This window comes from Suillus discolor (assembly GCF_016758755.1).
Source record: "Suillus discolor strain FC423 chromosome Unknown F5147scaffold_44, whole genome shotgun sequence".
In the NCBI taxonomy this organism is placed as follows: domain Eukaryota; kingdom Fungi; phylum Basidiomycota; class Agaricomycetes; order Boletales; family Suillaceae; genus Suillus; species Suillus discolor.
In genome coordinates, this window is record NW_024541291.1 from 1 (window position 1) to 19407 (window position 19407).

Here is a 19407-nt window from a genome sequence, read left to right on the forward strand (position 1 = left end):
CAAATATACGACTCCGACATGGTTACGGGACACCGGCGTGACTCGCCCTTGAAAAGATCATAAACGGACCCGCTCATCACACACTCCATCATCTCTACTTTACGGTCAACTATGGTTAGGTACGCATTATCGTATATACTTTTCTCGTAGTAATACCCTAATACCTCTTCCCCTCACGCTCAGTACCACTGTGAGAACACAGTGAGTGCGCGAACTTACTCGCTACCGTCAACAGGATCACGTCATCCAATCTCGTAGGGCTATAACGGCTTAATATACTAGGCGAGTCACAAGCATTTCTTTTGACTTTGTTCCTTATACCTAACGTTAGTGTTTTCCTAAACAGGCATTTGCTCAAGCGACTTTCTCGCCATATTTTCAACGTTGTCCTCAATAGGAATATGTTTTTGGGGCAGCCAGCGTCCTAACAGGTATATAAGGTGATTGATTTCATTTCTGATCCCTCAGTCGCACTTTCCCTTCTTCCCTTGGCTGTTGACCTTGTCTATACCAGCTCATTTTCTCATTCCCCCTTGCTACTATGTCGCGCGCCGAGAGCACCACACCGGACACCGAGAACCAACAGGACGACAGCGGCAACGTCGGAGACATGCAGAATAAGCATTGGGAACCTTTTGCAACAAACTTGTGCGACCAACCGTCCGCACAGGCAGCATCTGTGCAGGCTCGCCAGAGACGTAGAATCGCCCAGTTGGAGGAGAAGCTAGAGGCCCTCGAGTCGGGGCGTGCGGTCAAAGAGAAGTACGACCTCGCGCTAATTCATCATTCCGAGTCGCTTTACTGACTACATGTTAGGCAAGCAAACTATTACACATCTCAAGGAAGGGCAATCAGGCGTGTTGTCGTTCTATTCGATAACGTCGAGGACCTCGTTGCTGAAAACGATCGAAGATATGAAGATGAAAATGAAGATCATACTATCGAGTAAATTTTCAGACTTCGAGTTATTTTGTGAGCGCTAACCATAGGCTTGATCATGTAGCCAAGATCGGCTACAGGCAGGGTATGTCACCCTCTCAACTACCTTACCGTGGTTGTTCAGGAAGGGGGCGGAAATGGAGTACGACGAGTACACGCACATGTTGAAATTGGTGGGTTCTATATATTCAACGATCAGTTTTGCGTTGCTGAGCATTCTTGTTATAGCTTCGGCAGGGGGCTGACAGTGCTCGAGGTGACGATACCTCGAAGCTCAAGGCTCTTGTTGCCGAATGGGTTAATCGGGATCTCAAGCCAGAATTCCCGCTCGATTCCGACGACAAACATACCCGTGGATTCTCCAACGACGCGTGCGGCAGGTTACTCTGCCCTGCCGAACTGGATTGGAACAACCCAGCGCAAGTAGTACTTTTGAGATTTCGAGAAAAATGCTCACTTTTCACCAGGGTGCGGACGGGCATTCGAGATCGCTCAGAGGGCTGTATCGTGACGGATCTTTCCTTTCCGGCCTACCTGTACGATAACTATACTGCCAACCCGGATGATCTGGAGGAGGGTTTGTTCAAGAGCAAAATACTTCTTCAGGTCCGTCCCTCTGCCTGTAACCTGATTGTAAGCTTACTTTAAAGCAGGGGTACAAAGCCGTGTTCACGTCACCTTCCTCAGCAAAAGATGTGGAGGGTGATGGGGATGGCGCCGATGTCATCCAGAACAACAGACGCGCCAAGAAGTCATTCAACGGAGTTAGTAAGGTCAAAAAACACGTCGCTCAAATCATCAATATGAGAAAGGTCACTCCTCGCTCGATCGCGTACATCGCGTGCCTAGTAAGTCATAGGATTTTGCAAGGCCAGTGATGATGTACCATGACCATTTTGACAGCTTCGATTCTCACTTTCTTCAGTGACATCATGGCGGTCCATTGATGGCGACTTTGACTATGCTCAATTCTGGTGTACTATCGTTGATTTCTTTGAAAGGCCCCCTGGTCGAGGTGCGCGGCGCAGGGTTGATAAGCTGCTCGAGTGGTGGAATAGGTGCGTTATGTATTTTTCCCAATAAGCATTACCTGACTCTACTGTTTAGGAAGATTTTTGGACGGAGCCAACGTAACGACATCAGCGATGCGGCAAAGGCCAGCCTGTCCGTCAATGCTCTTGCAAAGCAGAGGGCACAGCGCGATGATGCGGCTTTTGACTCGGCCTAGATCCCTCGCGTAGTTTGCTATCATTACCATACTTATGTCCGGCTTGATCTTAATTGTCTTAATTGTTTACTGCAAATAAATGAATAATATTTGGCTACGCTACTGCCTTTGGTGAACATACGCGCTTGTGTTGTTTAGGCTGAATTCAGGGAGTGTAGCGCAGCCATGAACAGGTTCATATTCTTGAGCATTCGCGCCAACTGCAGAATTCAAGTTCCAGATGGTGAGTAGGCTTACTTGTGTTGATTGGGTCGAATTAGGCTGAATTCAGGGAGTGTAGCGCAGCCATGAACAGGTTCATATTCTTGAGCATTCGCGCCAACTGCAGAATTCAAGTTCCAGATGGTGAGTAGGCTTACTTGTGTTGATTGGGTCGAATTTGGGAAGTGCAGCGCAACCATGCACACCTACGTCATCTCGAGCATTCGCCCCCGCAGCATGAATTCAAGCTTCAGTTCCTGAATAGGCGTACTTGTGTTGTTTAGGCTGGATCCGGGGAGTGCAGCGCAGATATGAACACCTCTTACAGGTCAAATATCCACGCTAATTGCGTGATTCAAGCACCAGTTCGTGAATTCGCGTGCTTAAGACGAATAAGCTGGATCTAGGGAGTGTATGGCAACTTGTGAACATATCTGAATGTTGTGCACAGCTACGACTGGACCACGATGCATGGCACAACACATACCACGGCAATAGAACGGTAAGCTGGGTACCGAAGTTGATACATAACCTCCGCTACTGAATTTGAAGTTAAGGTACATTGCTACCACGGTGCAGGGTTCGTGCATAACTCTGACTTCTTGGGACGCAGTCGTAAGTAGTATACCATTGCCAGCCATTAGTGATTCAGAGAACACCGCCTTGAGACTCAAGGATGACACAAATTGATTGTCGCCTGCCTGTTAAAACAAAACCCAGCTGCTGCGCAAAGGTATAGCTTCTTCACACGCTTTCCCAATTCATATATAGCTGACAATAATTAGATGTATCAAAAAGATATCCTCTGAGGTTGAAGCGCGGAATGATTTTCTAGTCGTGTGCGCGGCTGAATATATCGTCATTGCCTGCAAGATACTGGCCTTCAGTCTCACATGGAGAATTCTCGTTGAAGTGAGGGAAATTTGGCTTTCCAGAGAGCTATGTTGGGATTTCACAGTGGGCGCCCTACTGCTGATGTGGCAAGCTTAATTCGTGGAGTCAGTTCTTGCTCATGTTGAACAGCGTTACTGTCCTCAGAAAGATCCTGACTTTCACGCCGTACTCGACATCGCGAAACTTAATTCTGACATGGCGCTTGCAATCCGTCTAGTTGAACCATTAGCTTTGCTCTACTTTCCCGTCGAATCTGACCTTGAGTGATGAGTGGGTGTCTTTTACCTATCACTAGCTCGGAGTACGAAATTCAGAACTGTTCTTTCCTAGACAAAGTCAAAAATGATGATGTGATGATCGATAGCGGATTTATGCAGATTTTAGTAATTATATACTATGTATTGATATATATATCATTCTCATACATTCACCAGTTCACTGATGTTAGGGCAAGCCGAGTCCAGCTCAATATTTGCTCGAACTCGGAGGACCGTTTTGACAACGAGGAACTGTACAACCCGTACATGCAAGGAAACTCGCAGATCATATCGTACACTACCAGTCAGCGAGAGCGCTGAGGACAAAACGTGTGAGGCAGATAAAGGGAGAGACGAGTCTCGACAAAAACACTACAATAGGGCTATTCCAAATTTGTCATACAGTCATTTCCGAAAGTCTTGACTCACGTGTTTGTGGCGGTTCAAAAATAGTGGAAAAGCTGAAAATTCAAATAAATCGAAAATTCAGCAAACTTGCCCCACTCTCACTCAAACTCGAGCAGAAAAGCATAACCGACACTCTTTTGAACGTTAAATAATGTCTTTTACAGTATCTGAATGTTCCGACGAGAAGAATGTCTCTCATTCACAACACTCTGACGAAGAGTCTATTGATGGTAATCATATGGAATCTGACGACATTACACAGAAGAATGTAGTGATCTTGGTGGCATGGAGGACTCATTGTGCGAGGATGGTGAAGAAACCAATGGGGATGATGATTTAGAGCTTGCTCCTGATATGCTGCCAGCAAAGCGGCAAGGCCTTCCATCTAGCTTGAAATCTACAATGTGATACCCCGCTGTTTATTTGCACATTTACCGTTCGTTAATATTCTTATATGACCCTTGTAGATATCCATACCCCATACATGCAGCTATTGTCCACTCTACTCCACGTAGTAATATTGCCCACACCACAGTTAATACATCCATCGTACTACAGATCTGAGATAGCCACTATGCCTATACCAGCCTCGCGCATTTTCGGCATTCACAGCCCTGAAGCAAGCTTCACGAAGGTCCTGCTCAGGGAATTGGCTGTGTCGGAGTTCCCTCCAATGCCTTCGAAGCCACTTCTTCACTATAGAGAAAGTGTGAGTGACAGAATGAAATGAAACATGTCCGAACATACAGCAACTGAAGCTCTCCTCGATCGGATTGAAGTCTGGGGAGTATGGTGGTAGAAAAACAAGTAAGCAACCTACGAATGTGTCAGACTTGCAGGCGAAGCAAAGTAGCATTTAGCAAACCAGATGCCTCTACAGCTTCCCGTAAAGCGTCACTCTTGTGAGTGGAACAGTTGTCGAGGACAATCACGCTGTTGGGGCCAGGGATGCTCAGCTGTATAGTTGGCTGTCATGTTGTGCAACCAATCAGCTCGGAAACCGTCATCACGTTCGGCCGCTATCCTCTTCAAGCGTTTATAGGTGATTCCAAGGTCCCCGAGGTTGCGGTAAAGAGCTGGTGTGGATATTGGCTGATCATGAGCCATTCGCTGATCTCATCCAGTAGTAGAGACGGGTTTTCAGCTAGCAGCTCGCAGATCTCATCCTTCATAGTTTGATCAACAAGCGAGGGCGGCCCATGATTGGTGTGTGAGGGTTAGCACGTCCATTTTCATTATAATTTGCCTCCCACCGCTCTATACTTCTCGACGACACTCCAAGAACATCAGCGATGTGCTCGATCTCCCATCCTTCCTCCAAAAGCGGGTACAGAGCTCGTTCTTTTCGATCAGGATTGATCCTCTGGTAGACCATGGTGAGCCTGAGTGAGAATCTTGTGCAATATGACGTGTTTGAAGGCGTACAGAGGTGTATACAACTCGAAAATGATTTAATTGAATTTTCAACATTTCTATTATTTTTGAACCGCCACAAACACGTGAGTCAAGACTTTCGGAAATGACTGTATTTTTTCTTTCTTTCTTTTTATGTATAGACGAGACGACAAGGACACCAGTGATGCCAATATCAGACGACACTCTCGAGAAATACAGTCGAGGCAATGGATAATACAGAATCGAAACGAGCGTCCTAAACCCATGGATAAGATGTCTATGTATTTTTGGAACATATCCGAGGACCAGCGTTCTGCTGCTTGTATCAGCGCAGGCACGACACCAGCTGCAGCTAGAGCGATACATGCGCCTCCCATGGAATGTCCCGAAATAGTAGGCGAAAAGAACTGGCGTAGTGCAGTGAGCCAGATCTGCGGATGATGGTGAAATCATTGGTCACGGACAAACGCATACCGGTTGAGAAGTGCCAAAGGATCGTTCTGTCCCTCATGCTCTGCCAAAAGCAATTGATAAAGTAAAGGTAAAGTACACGACTACCTTGCGATAAGACTGAATTTTGAGCGTGTCAGGCCAAACCAATTCGCCCAAGCGCTGAAGAGTCTTGAACCCAGTGACGAGCATAGCGACAAACGAGATGTCGTCATAGATATCAGATGTTGCGAAAGCATCCACTACAAGCGTGAGGCCGTCGAGGGAGAGTGGCAATTTGCGAATGGCGGGTTGAGAGATATATGTATTGCAGCCCTGGCCCGGGAGAGTCCGAGAGCGAGTAGTGCAGGCATCACGTACTCGTGGAAAATGTGATTCCAGTCAACAAACGATGCCCGACTCGGATCAGTAGGTAAGTACCAATACCCATCATGCCTACTCTTGTTCCAATGGAGTCCTTAGGATTGAGCATCCCTTATATAACTATTGTTGTCTGACTCCAACAGTGGAGTCGGGAACTGGCGCGTCTGCGACACTATCTATACTCGTGATCATGGGTCGGTGACACTCCATGATAACGTTCAGCAAATCCAGTAAGTCCACTGTTGGATGTCACCGTTCTCGCATTGGCGCCGTGCTGATCGGGCTATATAAATCCACAAAGTTTGCCCAGTGACACGCTCATGGAGTCATCTGGTCCTCGGTCGCCTGCAAGCAGTGACTGCACCAGTAGTACAATACCCGGCGTTTTCACTCTACCTGGTCTTTTTGGGGTCGTAGACAAAGATGTGGAACACCCTCACCCTCTATGATGTTCGGAAGAATGGACTCAATAAGAACCGCGCAGAACAAGTACATTTGATGGTGCGTTCCTTGTCACGAGAACGTTTCCCATAATCATAATTGACCGTATCTAGTCTCTATCGCCTACTTTTCCCATTCGACTTCGGCTTATTCAGGCGTTACCTTGTCGTGTCCACAGCATACCTACGCTTCAATGATTCAACACTTCCACATCATCATTTTCTGTCATCTTGGTTTTCTGTCCGATATCTTCCCCTTCGTCGAAACAATAAAGTTGTGCTCATCTACAAGACAATAATGCAATACTGTGATTGCATCCTGGATTGTTTGTCTGTACTAAATCTACCCCGGTCTCATGTGCACGACTTACTCCCCCAGGCTGCGTGTTGTCCTGGCGAGCATCGACGATGCTGTCAGTCGTCATGCCCTTCCGCTTCAGCATCGAAGCATACTGAAGCTGTTCTCAAATTCTCATGATTGAAAATAAGAATAAACAGCGATCGTTTGATGAGTGCAAGCCTAAGTCTACATAGCACAAAACAGAACGCGATAGGAAAAATGGGTGTTGAAAAATCGATACAGTCTGCAGCGGTCGGCAGTTGAAACTGGAGTGGCAAGTATAGTACATCATGATAGGATGGGGAAGAGATCGTAAACAAGGAAATATCAGTCTACACAACTCAGGAGTTGAAGCTGGCGAGCATACACAACACGAATGCATGGTACGGGAAAAATGCATCGAAAAACAGGAAACTTGGGTCGAGCAAGGGTTGAGCACCATCTACTTCGTTTCAATCAAGTCCTTTGCTGCAGGCTGTCAGTAAGCTTCGACTTCCAGGTTCACAACGAGGCGAGGGACGTACACATGCGATTTTCAAAGATGAGTTCAAGAAACTTCGTCCCCAGTTGCTCTGTCTTGTAGCCTTGACGATAAATCTCTTTCGCTCCTTTCTCCACTGCGTGAGCCGCCGGAGATTTCAGGTATTCGCTCACGGCAAACTCGACGTGCTCCAAGTTTTTTATGTTGTTCGAGAGAAAGGCAGAGTACTCGAGGACGATAATAGTAGCTGCTACCTGTCATCAAGACTACGACTGGTCACGCGGTGAGGAACTAACCAATACCAGTCTCAATGATTCTTTTCGCAGCAGCAGTGAACAATGATCCCTTCGCAACCTGTTGCACACTCTTACAGTGCTGAAAATCAATACAGAGGAAAACCAACATACCAAAGGCTGAAGGACGCGGATAATGTCATTTCGCTCGATTGTGGCCTAGCCAAAGGTTGAAAGTATGGGTATCAGAATCAACTCCATAGAGCGAGGTACGTGCCTCCTGCGGGAAAGGAATGTCAGAATCATGAGGTAATAAATTAACACATAAAAGGATGATGCATATGTGGCTAAAATCCTTAGCGATTGAAACATACTCACAACCTATAGAGTGAAAGAGCCAGTCAAAATGAATACATTCAATGTCTCACATTATGACGGTCAAATGACTTACATTCTGCGCAGTGCAAGAAAATACGCAATATGAATGACCATGGAAAATAAGCTTTCAAGGAGGGATACTCAACAAACTATGCATTATATGAGTAATGATGATTTAATTCACCTGATGAAATTGAAGATGCTTACACCAGGCTATGAAAATGAGTTAACATCATTATATTATTCAGTACGATTTCAATACAGGGTATATCAAGACACTCACCACCTGCCAAAAACAAGAGCAAGATGTAAGACCTGTCCACATGGGTTGCAGACAGAAAACCATTGAGGCACTTACCACCTGTCAACAGGTGAGCAGCAAGGCATCAGGATTATAAGCATGATTCAAGGATGAGAAACCATCAGAGGTACTTACATCGTGCCAACAGGCGAGCAGCTGCAAGCATGAAGATCATAAGCACGGGACGAGGACCAGAAACAATCAAAACACTTACCTCCTGTCAACAGGCGAGCAGCAGCAAGGCATGGGGATCATAAGCATGGGTTGAGGATTAGAAAACGTCAAGGCACTTACCCACTGTCAACAGGCGAGCAGTAGCGTGGCATGGGGATCATGAGCATGGGTCGAGGACTAGAAATCATCAAAGCATTTACCTCCTGTCAACAGGTGAGCAGCAGTAAGGTATGGGACCATGAGCATGGGTCGAGGACTAGAACGCATCAAGGCACTTACCTCCTGTCAACAGACGAACAGTAGCAAGGCATGGGGATCATGAGTATTGGTCAAGGACTAGAAATCATAAAGGCACTTACCCACTGTCAACAGGCAAGCAGGAGCAAAGCATGGGGATAATGAGCATGGGTCGAGCACTAGAAACCATCAAGGCACTTACCCACTGTCAACAGGCAAGCAGGAGCGAGGTATGGGGATCGTGAGAAAGGTCGAGGACTAGAAACCATCAAGGCACTTACCCGCTGTCAACAGGCGAGCAATAACAAGGTATCAGCGTTGTATATGATGTTCGAGCTGCGCGAACCACAATCTTACCAGCTGTTATCAATGGACAACTATAATGAAGAAAAGTATATCAGAATGTCTGTAGTTTCATCACTTCAACATTTACCATCCGTGAGCACCACTATCAGAGCATTGTCAGATTGAATCAATCTTCGTCTTACTTTGAGATGTGGAAACCACTTAGCAATGTCATACTGATCTTCATAATTGATTCGATGTAGCCTGGATTGCTGACATGCACGATCGACGAGTGTCCTAGATGATGTTGAACCAAAAAGGTGTGATTTTGTAGCTCTGCGACTCACATGACGGCACACTGGATACAAAGCTCCAGGTTTGATTGTTGTGTCCACACCAAACACAATCGCAATCCTTCGTTGTCCAATGCGAGAATGGTGTGTTCCAATAAAGTGTTACAGTTTGTATATGGTTGGTTCATATCTAGGACGGTAACCAATATCAGCTTTTACATGGGATAAGTCGATCTGAATCACTTGCGCTCCAAGCGTACATAGGACTTGAAACGGGCACGGTTTTCAAGGTTGCGCAACCGATCCAAGACGCCTGTCTTACTGAACAGTTCCTCGACACGCTCAGCAATCCTCTTCGAGCGCTCTTCGCCCGATACCCCTCGTAGTTGCTTCTTGATTTCACCATACGCGACTGGACGCAAAACTTCGAACTTGGTGAACACTACAACCACGGGAACTGAAGATTGATCATTTAGTCCGAGCACAACAAGTGACGATGAAGTTGCAGGCTCACCGTACCCAGTGTCGCACTCCAAGAAAAACTTCTCCTCCGACCGCTGGAATGTTCGAGACGGATCGTCCATTGGAATGCAATACCTGACTATAATCAGCAAACGCGGAACGTCAGAAGGGTGTTACTTACCAGATAGCATGGATTCGCTCCTCCAATTTTGTTGCGTGTGCGTGTTCCGAGATAAAAGTCTTCACCTTCTCGAATTCTTCGTTAGAGCCCGCTTCAAAACCGCACGAGTCGTGAAAGACAAAACCAGGATTGCTTTTGAATACCATCCCGGTTGTGATGTCGTGATTTCCACGCTGAGCATCCGTCAGCGCCTGTATGTCTACGGGGAAATTGGTGCACACACCTGGATCGAGGATTGCGCGATGGCAGCATCGATCTACCCACAATTGATCAGCGATAGACACATGCATGGCATAGATCATCACCCGCACCTTGTTTCCTTTGATATCGTAAATCTCTGGTTCATCCGTGGTATTGCAGACCTTCTGAAGAATAGTTGTTTTGCCTGCGTTTGCTCTCCCTATGATCAGGACTCGACAATGCCCAATTCTTTCTCTGAGGTTCTGGGCATCTCGAATGGTTGCCATTTGAGGATCTTAATATGCGTCCTGAAGCAGACGTGATTTGGTTTATCGTGAATTCGAAAGCTGTACTGTGGCACAGAAGAGATTGTGGCGGCAAGCGGCTCCCACTACTAATTATAAGTATCATTCAACGCCGCCTCCAATGTCCATCGACGGGAAATGCACGATTTTCACTTAGTGCTGAATAACATCACAACAACATATATTCCTATCGGATCTACTTAAATTCTAAAAGAACATGCTTGTTGGGTCTGTGTGGAAGTTTACTCGCAAATTGCATAAGAACGTTGGCAGTAGCGCCGAAATTGTTTACTTCCTCCGTTCTTCCCCTTCTCTTTCCATCTCAATGTCTAATACAACAGGACGCATGCACAACATGTCTCCGCGATCCAGTCCCGCACCTACCGAGACCGGCCTCCCGACCATCGAGTAAGTGGCAAGTCAGACCGACCTATTCATGATACTTAGATGCATAGGAATGCGATCGACGCGAATGCAGTGACCGAGGATCCTGCTGTGTCCATTAAGGTTGACCTTTATAAGAATATGTGAATGCCAAATAATCAGCATGTAAACTTCACTGATTCTATTGTTTCAAGGTCAAGCACCCTGGAGCAGACTCCGGACAATGAGGCCAAGCCGAATAACGTGAACGAGAATCCTGCAGTATCTATCGAAGGAAGCCTTAATACGATGTGAATGTCAACTCATCAGCACGCTATACTTGATGTCTGACTATATTTTTCTTAAAGGTCAGACACGCTGGGGCAGATTTTTGATGTCCTCAAAGGATCGACTATCGCAGAAGAACTGGGAAAAGATGACAATTCAAGGTTTTGGGCGACCTACAAGAAAGTTTCGACTGAGTATGACGACGACTTCCTCAGGCGGGCTAATGACGACATGACCATTATTCTGACTTTTGTACGTTTCTTTCTACGTCTGCTCGTCAATGCAAGTGTCACAGTGGTATTAGGCTGGTCTATTCTCAGCTGTCAACTCCACCTTCATCGCCGGGATGCAGCCTAATCCAGGAGACACTACCAATATCCTCCTCCTCCATCTGATCCAGATAACTGTTAACGGGCCAAATTCCGTACCTGACATCAGTAATCTTTCTTCATCTACGGTGTATCCCCCTTCGACGGTCTGGGTGCAAACACTTGCCTACGCTAGCCTCGCATTTAGCGTCTTGGCCGCGTTTGGGGCTGTCCTTGGAAAACAATGGCTTCACTCTTACAGGTCAGCTCGAGGACGAGGGTCTCTCGAAGAGCGCGGCATAGAGAGGCAGATGAAGCTAGACGGAGTAGAATATTTTCGCCTGCAGACCATCTTGCAGGCATTCCTGGTGCTGCTCCAGATTTCGCTCCTGCTATTCGGTCTCTCGCTGAGCGCCCGCATGTGGGTCCAGCAAACCATGATATCCAGCGTCATCATGTGTACTACAGCTTTCGGCATTCTGTTCTATGTCGGTACTACCCTTGTGTCGGCGTTGCGTCAGGACAGTCCTTTCCAGACACCAGCCTCGGAAGCATTTGTAGCTATCTGCCAAAAAATTCTTCCAGACAAATTCACATTCACTCCTGACAATTTCATGAAATTGTCCGCCATTCGCTGGATATTAAAGACATCAACGAACCCGGACATTGTCGAGACCGCGGCTGCGATTATACCTTGCGTGCAATGGCCCCCGAACCTTGATGTTTCAGCAGCCTTCGCATGTTTACGTCATAATTTCGTGGCGTCTCTGGACAGGGAAGAGTTAAATGTGAAGTATGGCAAAGCCATGGCCCATCTTTGTATTCAACCGGTGAAAATCAAGAAGGAACATCTGGAGTTTTCTTGCAATGATAAACTTCAGACAACTCAAAGTCGTTTCATTCGCGATGCGTTCATGGCCGGTCGGGCTGCCTATGATCACATGAAGAATTCACTCGAACCAAACGAGAAACTCAAGCATCAGGCTGATATACGCACTGCTCTCAGAACGATGCCTGTCCACGGACAGTCTTTTGGGCTTTCACGTCCGGACGATGAAGAGTTGATTTGGTATGGCGATCTGTGCTGGTATCACGGCGACGGGAGTGAACCTAGCTGTGAAGAATTTGATTGGCTCGTTGATTACTTGGCGGGTGACGCAAACACAGACGATAAAACACGAGGTGACGCTTTGCTTGCGCTGAGCGCCATGCAGGGACTAGGGAGCCCTACCAAGCAATCGTCCTATATCAACTCGCTTATCCGCTGTATGGGCTCCAGCAGACCTCCCCGAGTCCGGCACACCGCGCTTAGAGCTGTCTTTGAAGCTCGAGAAGAGCTAGCTTCTATAACAAGTGCCTCGATGCCAGAGGGTGTTGATGCATATATCCTAGATGAGCTTTCTCGCGCTGTTTTAACTGCTGTACGTCCAAATGACGACGAGACGATTCGCAACAATGGACACGACGCCTCTTTCCACGAAGATCGAGACTATTGCTACATCCGCTTCATCTATACTCTGACAAAGAATGACGAGTGGTGTCAACGTCTAGTCCGTGATGGCCATCTCGACCGTTGTATTTCTCTAGTTGACGGAGTGCCTCGAAAAGGCCATTCGGACGTCGGATTCTACCTTATGATCATTTGGAGCATCGAGTCCTTGCGCAAGGATCTTCCCTTCAGTCCTGCTGGGGAGAGATGGCGGCGACTCCTCAAGAACCAATGGAACTCGACGACATCTCGCGTATTGGAAGCTAGCTATGTCGATAAAATACCAGCCTTCGTGACAACAACGAGGCTGAATTTGACAGTCTCGGGTGTTCCGAGAGAGTGGTTCACAGATCTCACTGCAGATGTGCATAGGACTTTGGAAAATTTGGTACAGAGCCAAGCGGTCCATGTGGAAGATGGTGTAGCTCAGGCTACCGTGGACGCTGCATTATTTTCTCTCCAGGGCTTGTACAACGACCTGTGTCGTATTATTAAGGAATACCCGTAAAGGGACGGTGGAACTTCGAGGTATTGATGGATACCATCAGTAGTGAGGTACTTTCATCCATTTGTTATGCACGTCGCAGTTCGTTCCTGTAGTTAGATTCACCGCCTTTGTATTGACACGTGATAGGAAAACTAATGTTTGGATGAAGAAATTAGTAGACAACGTAGTGAGACGTGCTACAAGAGAGAGACGTGAGACTTAATAAAACGAATCAGACGAGGAGCGTGTAGTGACTTGCTACCACTCCGCCACCAAACCGTGGCGAAAACAAGGTACCAGCAGCCTTGTAACGTAAGAAAACTTGTCAGCTCTGATAATTAGTATGTGAGTAGAATCTCTGGAAAATACTGAACCCTCCAAAGAGCTCCACTAGTTCTTCGATAAACGGTATATAAATGATTTCAATCGGCTGAGACCTTGCGAGAAATAAAACTATGTACATCATATTGGTTTTATCGCCCGAAAGTTGCCCGAAGCGGTCGCTACCCCCCAAAAATAGACTCTGTACCTCATTTACAAAGTGTCCCCCATTATCAACGGCGACGAGCACTCGTAGACAGGGTTTAGGGCAAGCCGGAACCTTCGAGTCCAGCTCAATATTTGCTCGAACTTGGAGGACCGTTTTGACAATGAGAAACTGTATGTACAGTACATGCAAGGAAACTCGCAGATCATATCGTACACGTAGCTACCAGTCAGCGCGCCGAGGACAAAACGTATGAGGCAGATAAAGGGACTAGTCTCAGACGAGTCTCGAGCCTCGACAAAAACGTTAGTATAACAGGGCTATTCAAAATTTGTCATATTTTTTTTCTTTCTTTTTTTATATAGAATTCCAGACGGACACTCTCGAGAAATACAGTCGAAGCAATGGATAATACAGAATCGAAACGAGCATGCAGCGTTGTCAATTTTCGATGAGTCACGGTGCCCTAAACCCAATGCCCATGGATGAGATGTCTTCCGAATGTATTTTTGGAACTCATCCGAGGACCAGCGTCCTGCTGCCTGTATCAGCGCAGGCACGACACCAGCTGTAGCTAGAGTGATACATGCGCCTCCCATCGAATGTCCCGAAATGTCGTCACAGATATCAGATGTTGCGAAAGCATCCACTACAAGCGTGAGGTCGTCGAGGGAGAGTGGCAATTTGCAAATGACGGGTTGAGAGAGATATGTATTGCAGCCCTAGAGAGTCCGAGAGACGAGTAGTGCCTTGCGGACATCGAGAACTGTCAACAAACGATGCCCGATCGATAGCTAGGTGTCAAGTGTCGAAGAACAATTAATGATTAGAACTCAGATTGTCTGAGCTTTCAAGTCCAACTTCGAACTGACTCACTGCTTCGTCTTGGACGATGACCCCAGCCGCATGTTCTCAGTCAAGATTTTAGAGACGGATACCGTCAGTTGCCTGAAACAGGTTATCAAGAAAATGAGGAATGCATTTCACGACGTAGATGCGGACACTCTCCAGCTATGGAAGGTGAGTAATCTGATGCCAGTCTGGGAAGTTGGTGGTGCTGAGTCTCTGACCATATGAGACTTGAAAGTTAATATTGACCCGGAGAAGGAGAAGTTAGATCTCCCGCATGAAGCTTAAGCCGCTTACCCGACTCCTCTCCGAAGTGTTCACTGTGAGTCCGGAGGATGAACACCCTCATATATTTGTACAACACGTCGTCGTACAACCGCCACCTGCTGGTAAGTTATCTGTAATATCGCTACTCTTTCATCCATACTGATTGTGGTACGATTAATACGTTCTCTACCAGTCGGCCACCCGTCCATCCACCTCAACTGCTTAATCTTGGATGACGACCCCAGCCACGTTTTCTCAGTTAAGATTTTACAGACGGACACTGTCAGTAACCTGAAAAAGGTTATCAAAGAAGAAAATTCGATGGTGTCAATGCTAAGCATCTTAAGCTATGGAAGGCGAGTGACCTCAGGCCACGATTTGGCAAGTTAGTGCTGATGCATATTCTACATAAGGTCGATATTGACCCAGAGAAAAAGGAGAAGTTGGATCTCCCGGATGATGCCAAGGAGCTTAAACCGCCAACCCAACTCTCCCAAGTGTTTACTGTTCAAGTTGGACCAGAGGACGGACACCTTCATATAGTATTCGTACAACACCCCGCTAGTAGGTGGAACTATTTTGATATGGCTCAGTGAGCCGACCACTGCCTCCCAGATGCCTCCCGTGATCATTTGCAACCGTCGTCTTCCACACTCCCAAAAACAACACAGCAACTTCGTGCAGAGTGGATCCGGAATTTTGACGAATTTTGCTCGAAAACTCCGCCTTCCTTTGTTTACTCTACGTGAAAAAGGCAACTTCGAGTGATAGATTCGAAGCTGTACATATATGTTCTCCGTCCCTATTTTCACAAAAAAAAACAGTGCTATAGAGCTTCGAAGGTCCGGAGTAGAAAACTTAAAATGTGTTGTTGCATGAGCTATGATGCGTTTTCCAAATTTCTACTATATGTTGCAACTTTGGCCCAATGATAGGTACTACTTTGAAAGGGCAGCAAATGAAAATTGGCACAACGATTGCACATATATATCAATAATAAAAATGTTGCCTCTATGGTACTGACGATAGTCAACTGCGTAATCATACACGTTACGTCAATGGAAGTATTACCGATCTCATGCGCGAGAGGGTGAGAAATATCATAAATCCTAAACAATTCAATGGCAGACGATATGAAAGATGGCCTATTTATGCGCCCTCTGTCATGAGGTGAGGCTTTCCCGTGGAAATTGCGAGGGACGTGAGGAGTATTTCCCATGCTGTATCCAGGGCACACCAGAGCCGCTCGTCGGCGATGCCCAGTGCAACCGTATTGCGCCATGTGCAGTGCACTTTGGTAATGTGACGCAGCAGAGCGCTCACCGTATATGTATCGGCAATTTTCTGAGCGAACTGTCTGAGAAGAGGCATGACAGTGGTAGGATCATCGAGGTAGAGTTGGGGTGGTGTGGGTAGTGGCATAAGTGACCCAAGAAGGTGGTCGATACGCTTCGTGTATAGGAATGTGGAGAGCTGAGGGAAGACCTCAGGGGCAGGGATGCACAAAGGAACCACTGGCACTTTGATCTCCTGGCCTGCGCACTCTGCGATTGCTGGCGCTGGAGTGGGTAGAACCGGAAGGTTCGCGCAGTGGATAGCAAAAACGAGATTGTGTGCAGGAAACAACGTGACGCGACGACGGCGAGCAGGGGCCGGCTGGCGGGATGAGAAGACCGCGAACATGTGGGTGGGCACGTCAGACGAAACATCGTTGACAATTATCGAAAGTTCCCGCGGGAGGACATTGGAAGCAGGTTCAGCTTTGATCCCTGCAAGGACACGGAGCATGCTGAAAAAGGATTCGTCAGATGATCGATCGACTACCAGATGAATCTTGACTTACTCGGGCCCGAGGCATTCTAGTCCATCGCGAATGTAATCAATATGAGTGTGAATGAGTTCAGGTGCCACAGCCTGAAGTACGGACACCGGGATCTCAGCGGTCTTGGGTCGAGCGAGGAGTCTGGGAAGGGAGATGATCTTAGACACTGGTGTTGAGTCCCCCATCTCGACATCGCGAGAAATAGTGGGGACATCCATCCGCACTGGAGCAAGAGGGCTTTTGGACGGAGTTTGCTCCTTGCGCTTCTTGGCATGCTCAATTGCATGCCTAAGGTAATGGGCTCCGCCCGAAACGAGAGCTCGGCGACGACGAGAGGCGCCCTGGATACCGGTGCGAACTTTGGATGGTTTCGCAGTAAGGCGTGTAGCGGGAGGAGTGTTCTCAGAGTCGATGTGACGAACGTAGTTAGCCGTTTGCGAGACCATTGTGATGTGATAAAGGCGGAAGAACTGAAAGTAGCGGCTTAAATGGCAAGGAAGCTTGAAGTGCTTCGGGGGGTTGAATGCAAGTAGATGACGGACGCGTTTGTCGAGGGAAACTTGACTGGGGATTCCATGACAGGAGGGGCACCTTTATAAACCTGCAAGGGAACAAGAAGGGACGAAGTAATTCGAATGGATCGTGACGTGACATTGCAAAAGCAATCCATCAAGTCACGTTCGAAATTTCCTCTTAAGCAGATTGCTAGCAAAATTTTAGCTGCTTTTGGAAGTTGTTTGGGACCCATATGCGCAAACATGGACCTACAAAAGAAGCATCGAGAAAGCAATCCATCGATTGCATACACTCATTGTCCGTAACCGGCATATTCCCAATTGTTTCGAGTTGAAAGGCTTCAATTAGCTGTTGTTGCCACATTGCCACAGGTGTATCCACATCTTCGCGATTGAAATCCACCGCAGTTTGATGCTCCATTGTCCCTGAAAAACTGTAGCTGAGAACCTCCAAGGACCCTTTGATCAACTAGGCCTTCATGTGCGATGATCCGATCGGAACAGTTATGAAGGCATTGCTGTCCCGTCTCGGTGAGAAACGGTATTGTCACTGGTCCACGTGACAATTAGATTAGATAAGCCTGAATTGATGAGTGTTCTCGCCGAGAGTTGCAGCGGCTTGAGCTTGAGAGTATGTGATGAGAGGCTGCTGGACCTTAAGCCCAGTCAAATAACAAAGTCGAGACTGAATTATGTCGGAACGCGTTAGACCTAGCGTTAGTCTATATAAAGACTCACCGTCGACAACGTCACAGTCAGGGCTGTGTATTAAAATGACAAAAATGTACTGCTACGAAGTTGGCGACCTTGCCACTAATATCATAGTAGAGGGTTTCCTATGGTAAAAGGATCGTAATTGCTGCCAATTCAATGCCAGTGGAAGGGAACCATGCGGGTTTTGGCCGGATCGTGGATCACAAAATGCGACCGTGATCCACTCGAAATCTGTCTGCTATCATTAGTCTTCAGGCCGCAAAAAATAGGGCCGTACGAACGAGAAAGAGTAATAGTTACCTGAATGTGTGAGAACGTGTTTTATGTACCGCCACCGGGAGAGCAGGTGGTAGGTGGCCAATGACAGGCTGTTCACCTGGCACAATTTAGGGCACGTCCCACTACCATTCGTGCATCAACAACTTAGCCAAGTCGACTCCTGGTACCTTCCATTAATTGAGGCGGGAGGGGGATTACCGTTGACGGTGGCATTGGTGATGTTTGGCCATTCTGACCTTGGTTTCTGGAGGTGCCGTGTTCACTAGTCGTGAATGTTGTCTAAAAAACACCACGACCGCGAGTTTGGTGGGCAACGGGTGGCGCAAAAATTGCCCGTTGATGAGATCGCTTCCAATGGACGGCTACCCTCGAGTACAGAGGACAGCCGTTCCTGTGTACTGTTCCGAATAATGCTAGTATGCGTTTGAGTAGGGAGTGGAGATGCAAGTGAAAACATAGAACAAGTAAAGAGAGGTAGAAAGAGTGAAACAGAATAAATCCACAGTCGAACGGTTCGTAAAAATAACTGCTACAATGATTATAATATATGGGCTGAGACATCACCAACAACAAGCTGGGTGGCCCGGGGCCGATGGCAATGAAACCGCAACGCAGTAATACACCTAGAACAAATTGTCGGCGTATACTTGGTGCTTGTATACGCGTACGAAGAGTTAAAAACTGAACTTCATAATATTGTAACTTGTTAGACCTATGCCTCCTTCTGGATTTTTTTTTTTGGCGGAAAGCAAAAAATTAACGTTACAACAAACGAAGGAAAATTTAAAGGGCCGAGACAAGTTGAAACCTTTATATTTAACAATTAATTACTCACCCACTTTACTAGGCTATATACTTAGAGTGCCTTCCAGATCACCAGCGTCAAGGAAATCACAACGATGAATACTGTGGTCCATTGAGGGGACTCATACAGTTTCTTCCCGAGTCATATTACATCCTGTTATATCCAAGCATTGATGGCTCACTTCAAGTAGGGAGATTTCCACAAGCATTTTCAATTTGCATCAGACGCACCGTAGTGCCCTTCTCCGACTTGAAAGAGTCGACTCGGAAAAGTCGACATTCAGAAGTCTAAGTCGAGGGGGCACCCAAG

At 46.9% G+C, this 19407-nt stretch overlaps 12 protein-coding genes across 12 annotated transcripts; 4 read left to right on the forward strand and 8 right to left on the reverse strand.

Moving 5' to 3' along the window:
- Positions 1-541: 541 nt before the first annotated feature.
- On the forward strand, positions 542-2167 carry F5147DRAFT_775921 (uncharacterized protein; the record flags this gene model as incomplete). The annotated part of the gene is made up of 7 exons (XM_041441793.1): positions 542-762; positions 817-945; positions 1004-1112; positions 1168-1545; positions 1593-1787; positions 1843-1997; positions 2047-2167. 7 exons carry the CDS (start codon positions 542-544, stop codon positions 2165-2167), a joined length of 1308 nt encoding a protein of 435 aa, XP_041290462.1.
- A 2229-nt stretch (positions 2168-4396) lies between these two features.
- Positions 4397-4939, reverse strand: F5147DRAFT_277755 (uncharacterized protein). Its single transcript, XM_041428995.1, has one exon. It carries the CDS (start codon positions 4781-4783, stop codon positions 4463-4465), a length of 321 nt encoding a protein of 106 aa, XP_041290463.1. The 5' UTR covers positions 4784-4939; the 3' UTR covers positions 4397-4462.
- F5147DRAFT_277742 (uncharacterized protein) lies at positions 4774-5155 on the reverse strand. Its single transcript, XM_041428994.1, has one exon. It carries the CDS (start codon positions 5032-5034, stop codon positions 4822-4824), a length of 213 nt encoding a protein of 70 aa, XP_041290464.1. The 5' UTR covers positions 5035-5155; the 3' UTR covers positions 4774-4821.
- Positions 5156-5484: 329 nt separating this feature from the next.
- On the reverse strand, positions 5485-6184 carry F5147DRAFT_277770 (uncharacterized protein; the record flags this gene model as incomplete). The annotated part of the gene is made up of 2 exons (XM_041428996.1): positions 5787-6184; positions 5485-5729 (listed from the first exon to the last, which is right to left on the reverse strand). A coding segment is annotated over exon 2 (215 nt), but the record flags the coding sequence as incomplete, so codon positions are not given.
- Positions 5830-6153, reverse strand: F5147DRAFT_580430 (uncharacterized protein; the record flags this gene model as incomplete). The annotated part of the gene is made up of 1 exon (XM_041431543.1): positions 5830-6153. A coding segment is annotated over one exon (324 nt), but the record flags the coding sequence as incomplete, so codon positions are not given.
- A 1323-nt stretch (positions 6185-7507) lies between the features above and the next one.
- Positions 7508-8526, reverse strand: F5147DRAFT_705617 (uncharacterized protein). Its single transcript, XM_041437948.1, has 6 exons — positions 8444-8526; positions 8259-8368; positions 8081-8131; positions 7804-7909; positions 7693-7750; positions 7508-7643 (listed from the first exon to the last, which is right to left on the reverse strand). Exons 1-4 carry the CDS (start codon positions 8481-8483, stop codon positions 7829-7831), a joined length of 282 nt encoding a protein of 93 aa, XP_041290467.1. The 5' UTR covers positions 8484-8526; the 3' UTR covers positions 7508-7643; positions 7693-7750; positions 7804-7828.
- A 223-nt stretch (positions 8527-8749) lies between these two features.
- F5147DRAFT_277866 (uncharacterized protein) lies at positions 8750-10506 on the reverse strand. Its single transcript, XM_041428997.1, has 9 exons — positions 10252-10506; positions 10164-10196; positions 9941-10113; positions 9812-9894; positions 9545-9754; positions 9352-9487; positions 9153-9301; positions 8997-9096; positions 8750-8764 (listed from the first exon to the last, which is right to left on the reverse strand). Exons 1-8 carry the CDS (start codon positions 10405-10407, stop codon positions 9086-9088), a joined length of 951 nt encoding a protein of 316 aa, XP_041290468.1. The 5' UTR covers positions 10408-10506; the 3' UTR covers positions 8750-8764; positions 8997-9085.
- Positions 10507-11220: 714 nt separating this feature from the next.
- Positions 11221-11632, forward strand: F5147DRAFT_543203 (uncharacterized protein; the record flags this gene model as incomplete). The annotated part of the gene is made up of 2 exons (XM_041430281.1): positions 11221-11328; positions 11381-11632. Coding segments are annotated over 2 exons (360 nt in total), but the record flags the coding sequence as incomplete, so codon positions are not given.
- An 873-nt stretch (positions 11633-12505) lies between these two features.
- F5147DRAFT_705637 (uncharacterized protein) lies at positions 12506-13532 on the forward strand. Its single transcript, XM_041437949.1, has one exon. The coding sequence runs from the start codon at positions 12593-12595 to the stop codon at positions 13379-13381; it is 789 nt and encodes a 262-aa protein (XP_041290470.1). The 5' UTR covers positions 12506-12592; the 3' UTR covers positions 13382-13532.
- Positions 13533-14135: 603 nt separating this feature from the next.
- On the reverse strand, positions 14136-14658 carry F5147DRAFT_277936 (uncharacterized protein). Its single transcript, XM_041428998.1, has one exon. It carries the CDS (start codon positions 14444-14446, stop codon positions 14168-14170), a length of 279 nt encoding a protein of 92 aa, XP_041290471.1. The 5' UTR covers positions 14447-14658; the 3' UTR covers positions 14136-14167.
- Positions 14450-15712, forward strand: F5147DRAFT_654699 (uncharacterized protein; the record flags this gene model as incomplete). The annotated part of the gene is made up of 6 exons (XM_041433902.1): positions 14450-14558; positions 14695-14867; positions 14965-15085; positions 15157-15245; positions 15377-15527; positions 15579-15712. 6 exons carry the CDS (start codon positions 14450-14452, stop codon positions 15710-15712), a joined length of 777 nt encoding a protein of 258 aa, XP_041290472.1.
- Positions 15713-16112: 400 nt separating this feature from the next.
- On the reverse strand, positions 16113-16970 carry F5147DRAFT_746682 (uncharacterized protein; the record flags this gene model as incomplete). The annotated part of the gene is made up of 2 exons (XM_041439874.1): positions 16113-16752; positions 16807-16970. The coding sequence occupies 2 exons, from the start codon at positions 16968-16970 to the stop codon at positions 16113-16115; spliced, it is 804 nt and encodes a 267-aa protein (XP_041290473.1).
- Positions 16971-19407: the final 2437 nt, after the last annotated feature.

What these genes read in the sequence shown, in the direction of transcription:
- F5147DRAFT_277755 (XM_041428995.1), bottom strand. Translation starts at nt 4,783, where the DNA reads ATGCTACTTTGCTTCGCCTGCAAGTCTGACACATTCGTAGGTTGCTTA.
- F5147DRAFT_277742 (XM_041428994.1), bottom strand. Translation starts at nt 5,034, where the DNA reads ATGGCTCATGATCAGCCAATATCCACACCAGCTCTTTACCGCAACCTC.
- F5147DRAFT_705617 (XM_041437948.1), bottom strand. Translation starts at nt 8,483, where the DNA reads ATGATCTTCATGCTTGCAGCTGCTCGCCTGTTGGCACGAT. An exon ending in TGCTCGCCTGTTGGCACGAT is followed by an intron (nt 8,369 to 8,443) that starts GTAAGTACCTCT and finishes ACCTGTTGACAG; the next exon opens with GTGGTAAGTGCCTCAATGGT. An exon ending in ATATACCCTGTATTGAAATC is followed by an intron (nt 8,132 to 8,258) that starts GTACTGAATAAT and finishes CCTCCTTGAAAG; the next exon opens with CTTATTTTCCATGGTCATTC.
- F5147DRAFT_277866 (XM_041428997.1), bottom strand. Translation starts at nt 10,407, where the DNA reads ATGGCAACCATTCGAGATGCCCAGAACCTCAGAGAAAGAATTGGGCAT. An exon ending in GAGCGAATCCATGCTATCTG is followed by an intron (nt 9,895 to 9,940) that starts GTAAGTAACACC and finishes GATTATAGTCAG; the next exon opens with GTATTGCATTCCAATGGACG. An exon ending in GGAGTGCGACACTGGGTACG is followed by an intron (nt 9,755 to 9,811) that starts GTGAGCCTGCAA and finishes ATCAATCTTCAG; the next exon opens with TTCCCGTGGTTGTAGTGTTC.
- F5147DRAFT_705637 (XM_041437949.1), top strand. Translation starts at nt 12,593, where the DNA reads ATGCAGGGACTAGGGAGCCCTACCAAGCAATCGTCCTATATCAACTCG.
- F5147DRAFT_277936 (XM_041428998.1), bottom strand. Translation starts at nt 14,446, where the DNA reads ATGGGAGGCGCATGTATCACTCTAGCTACAGCTGGTGTCGTGCCTGCG.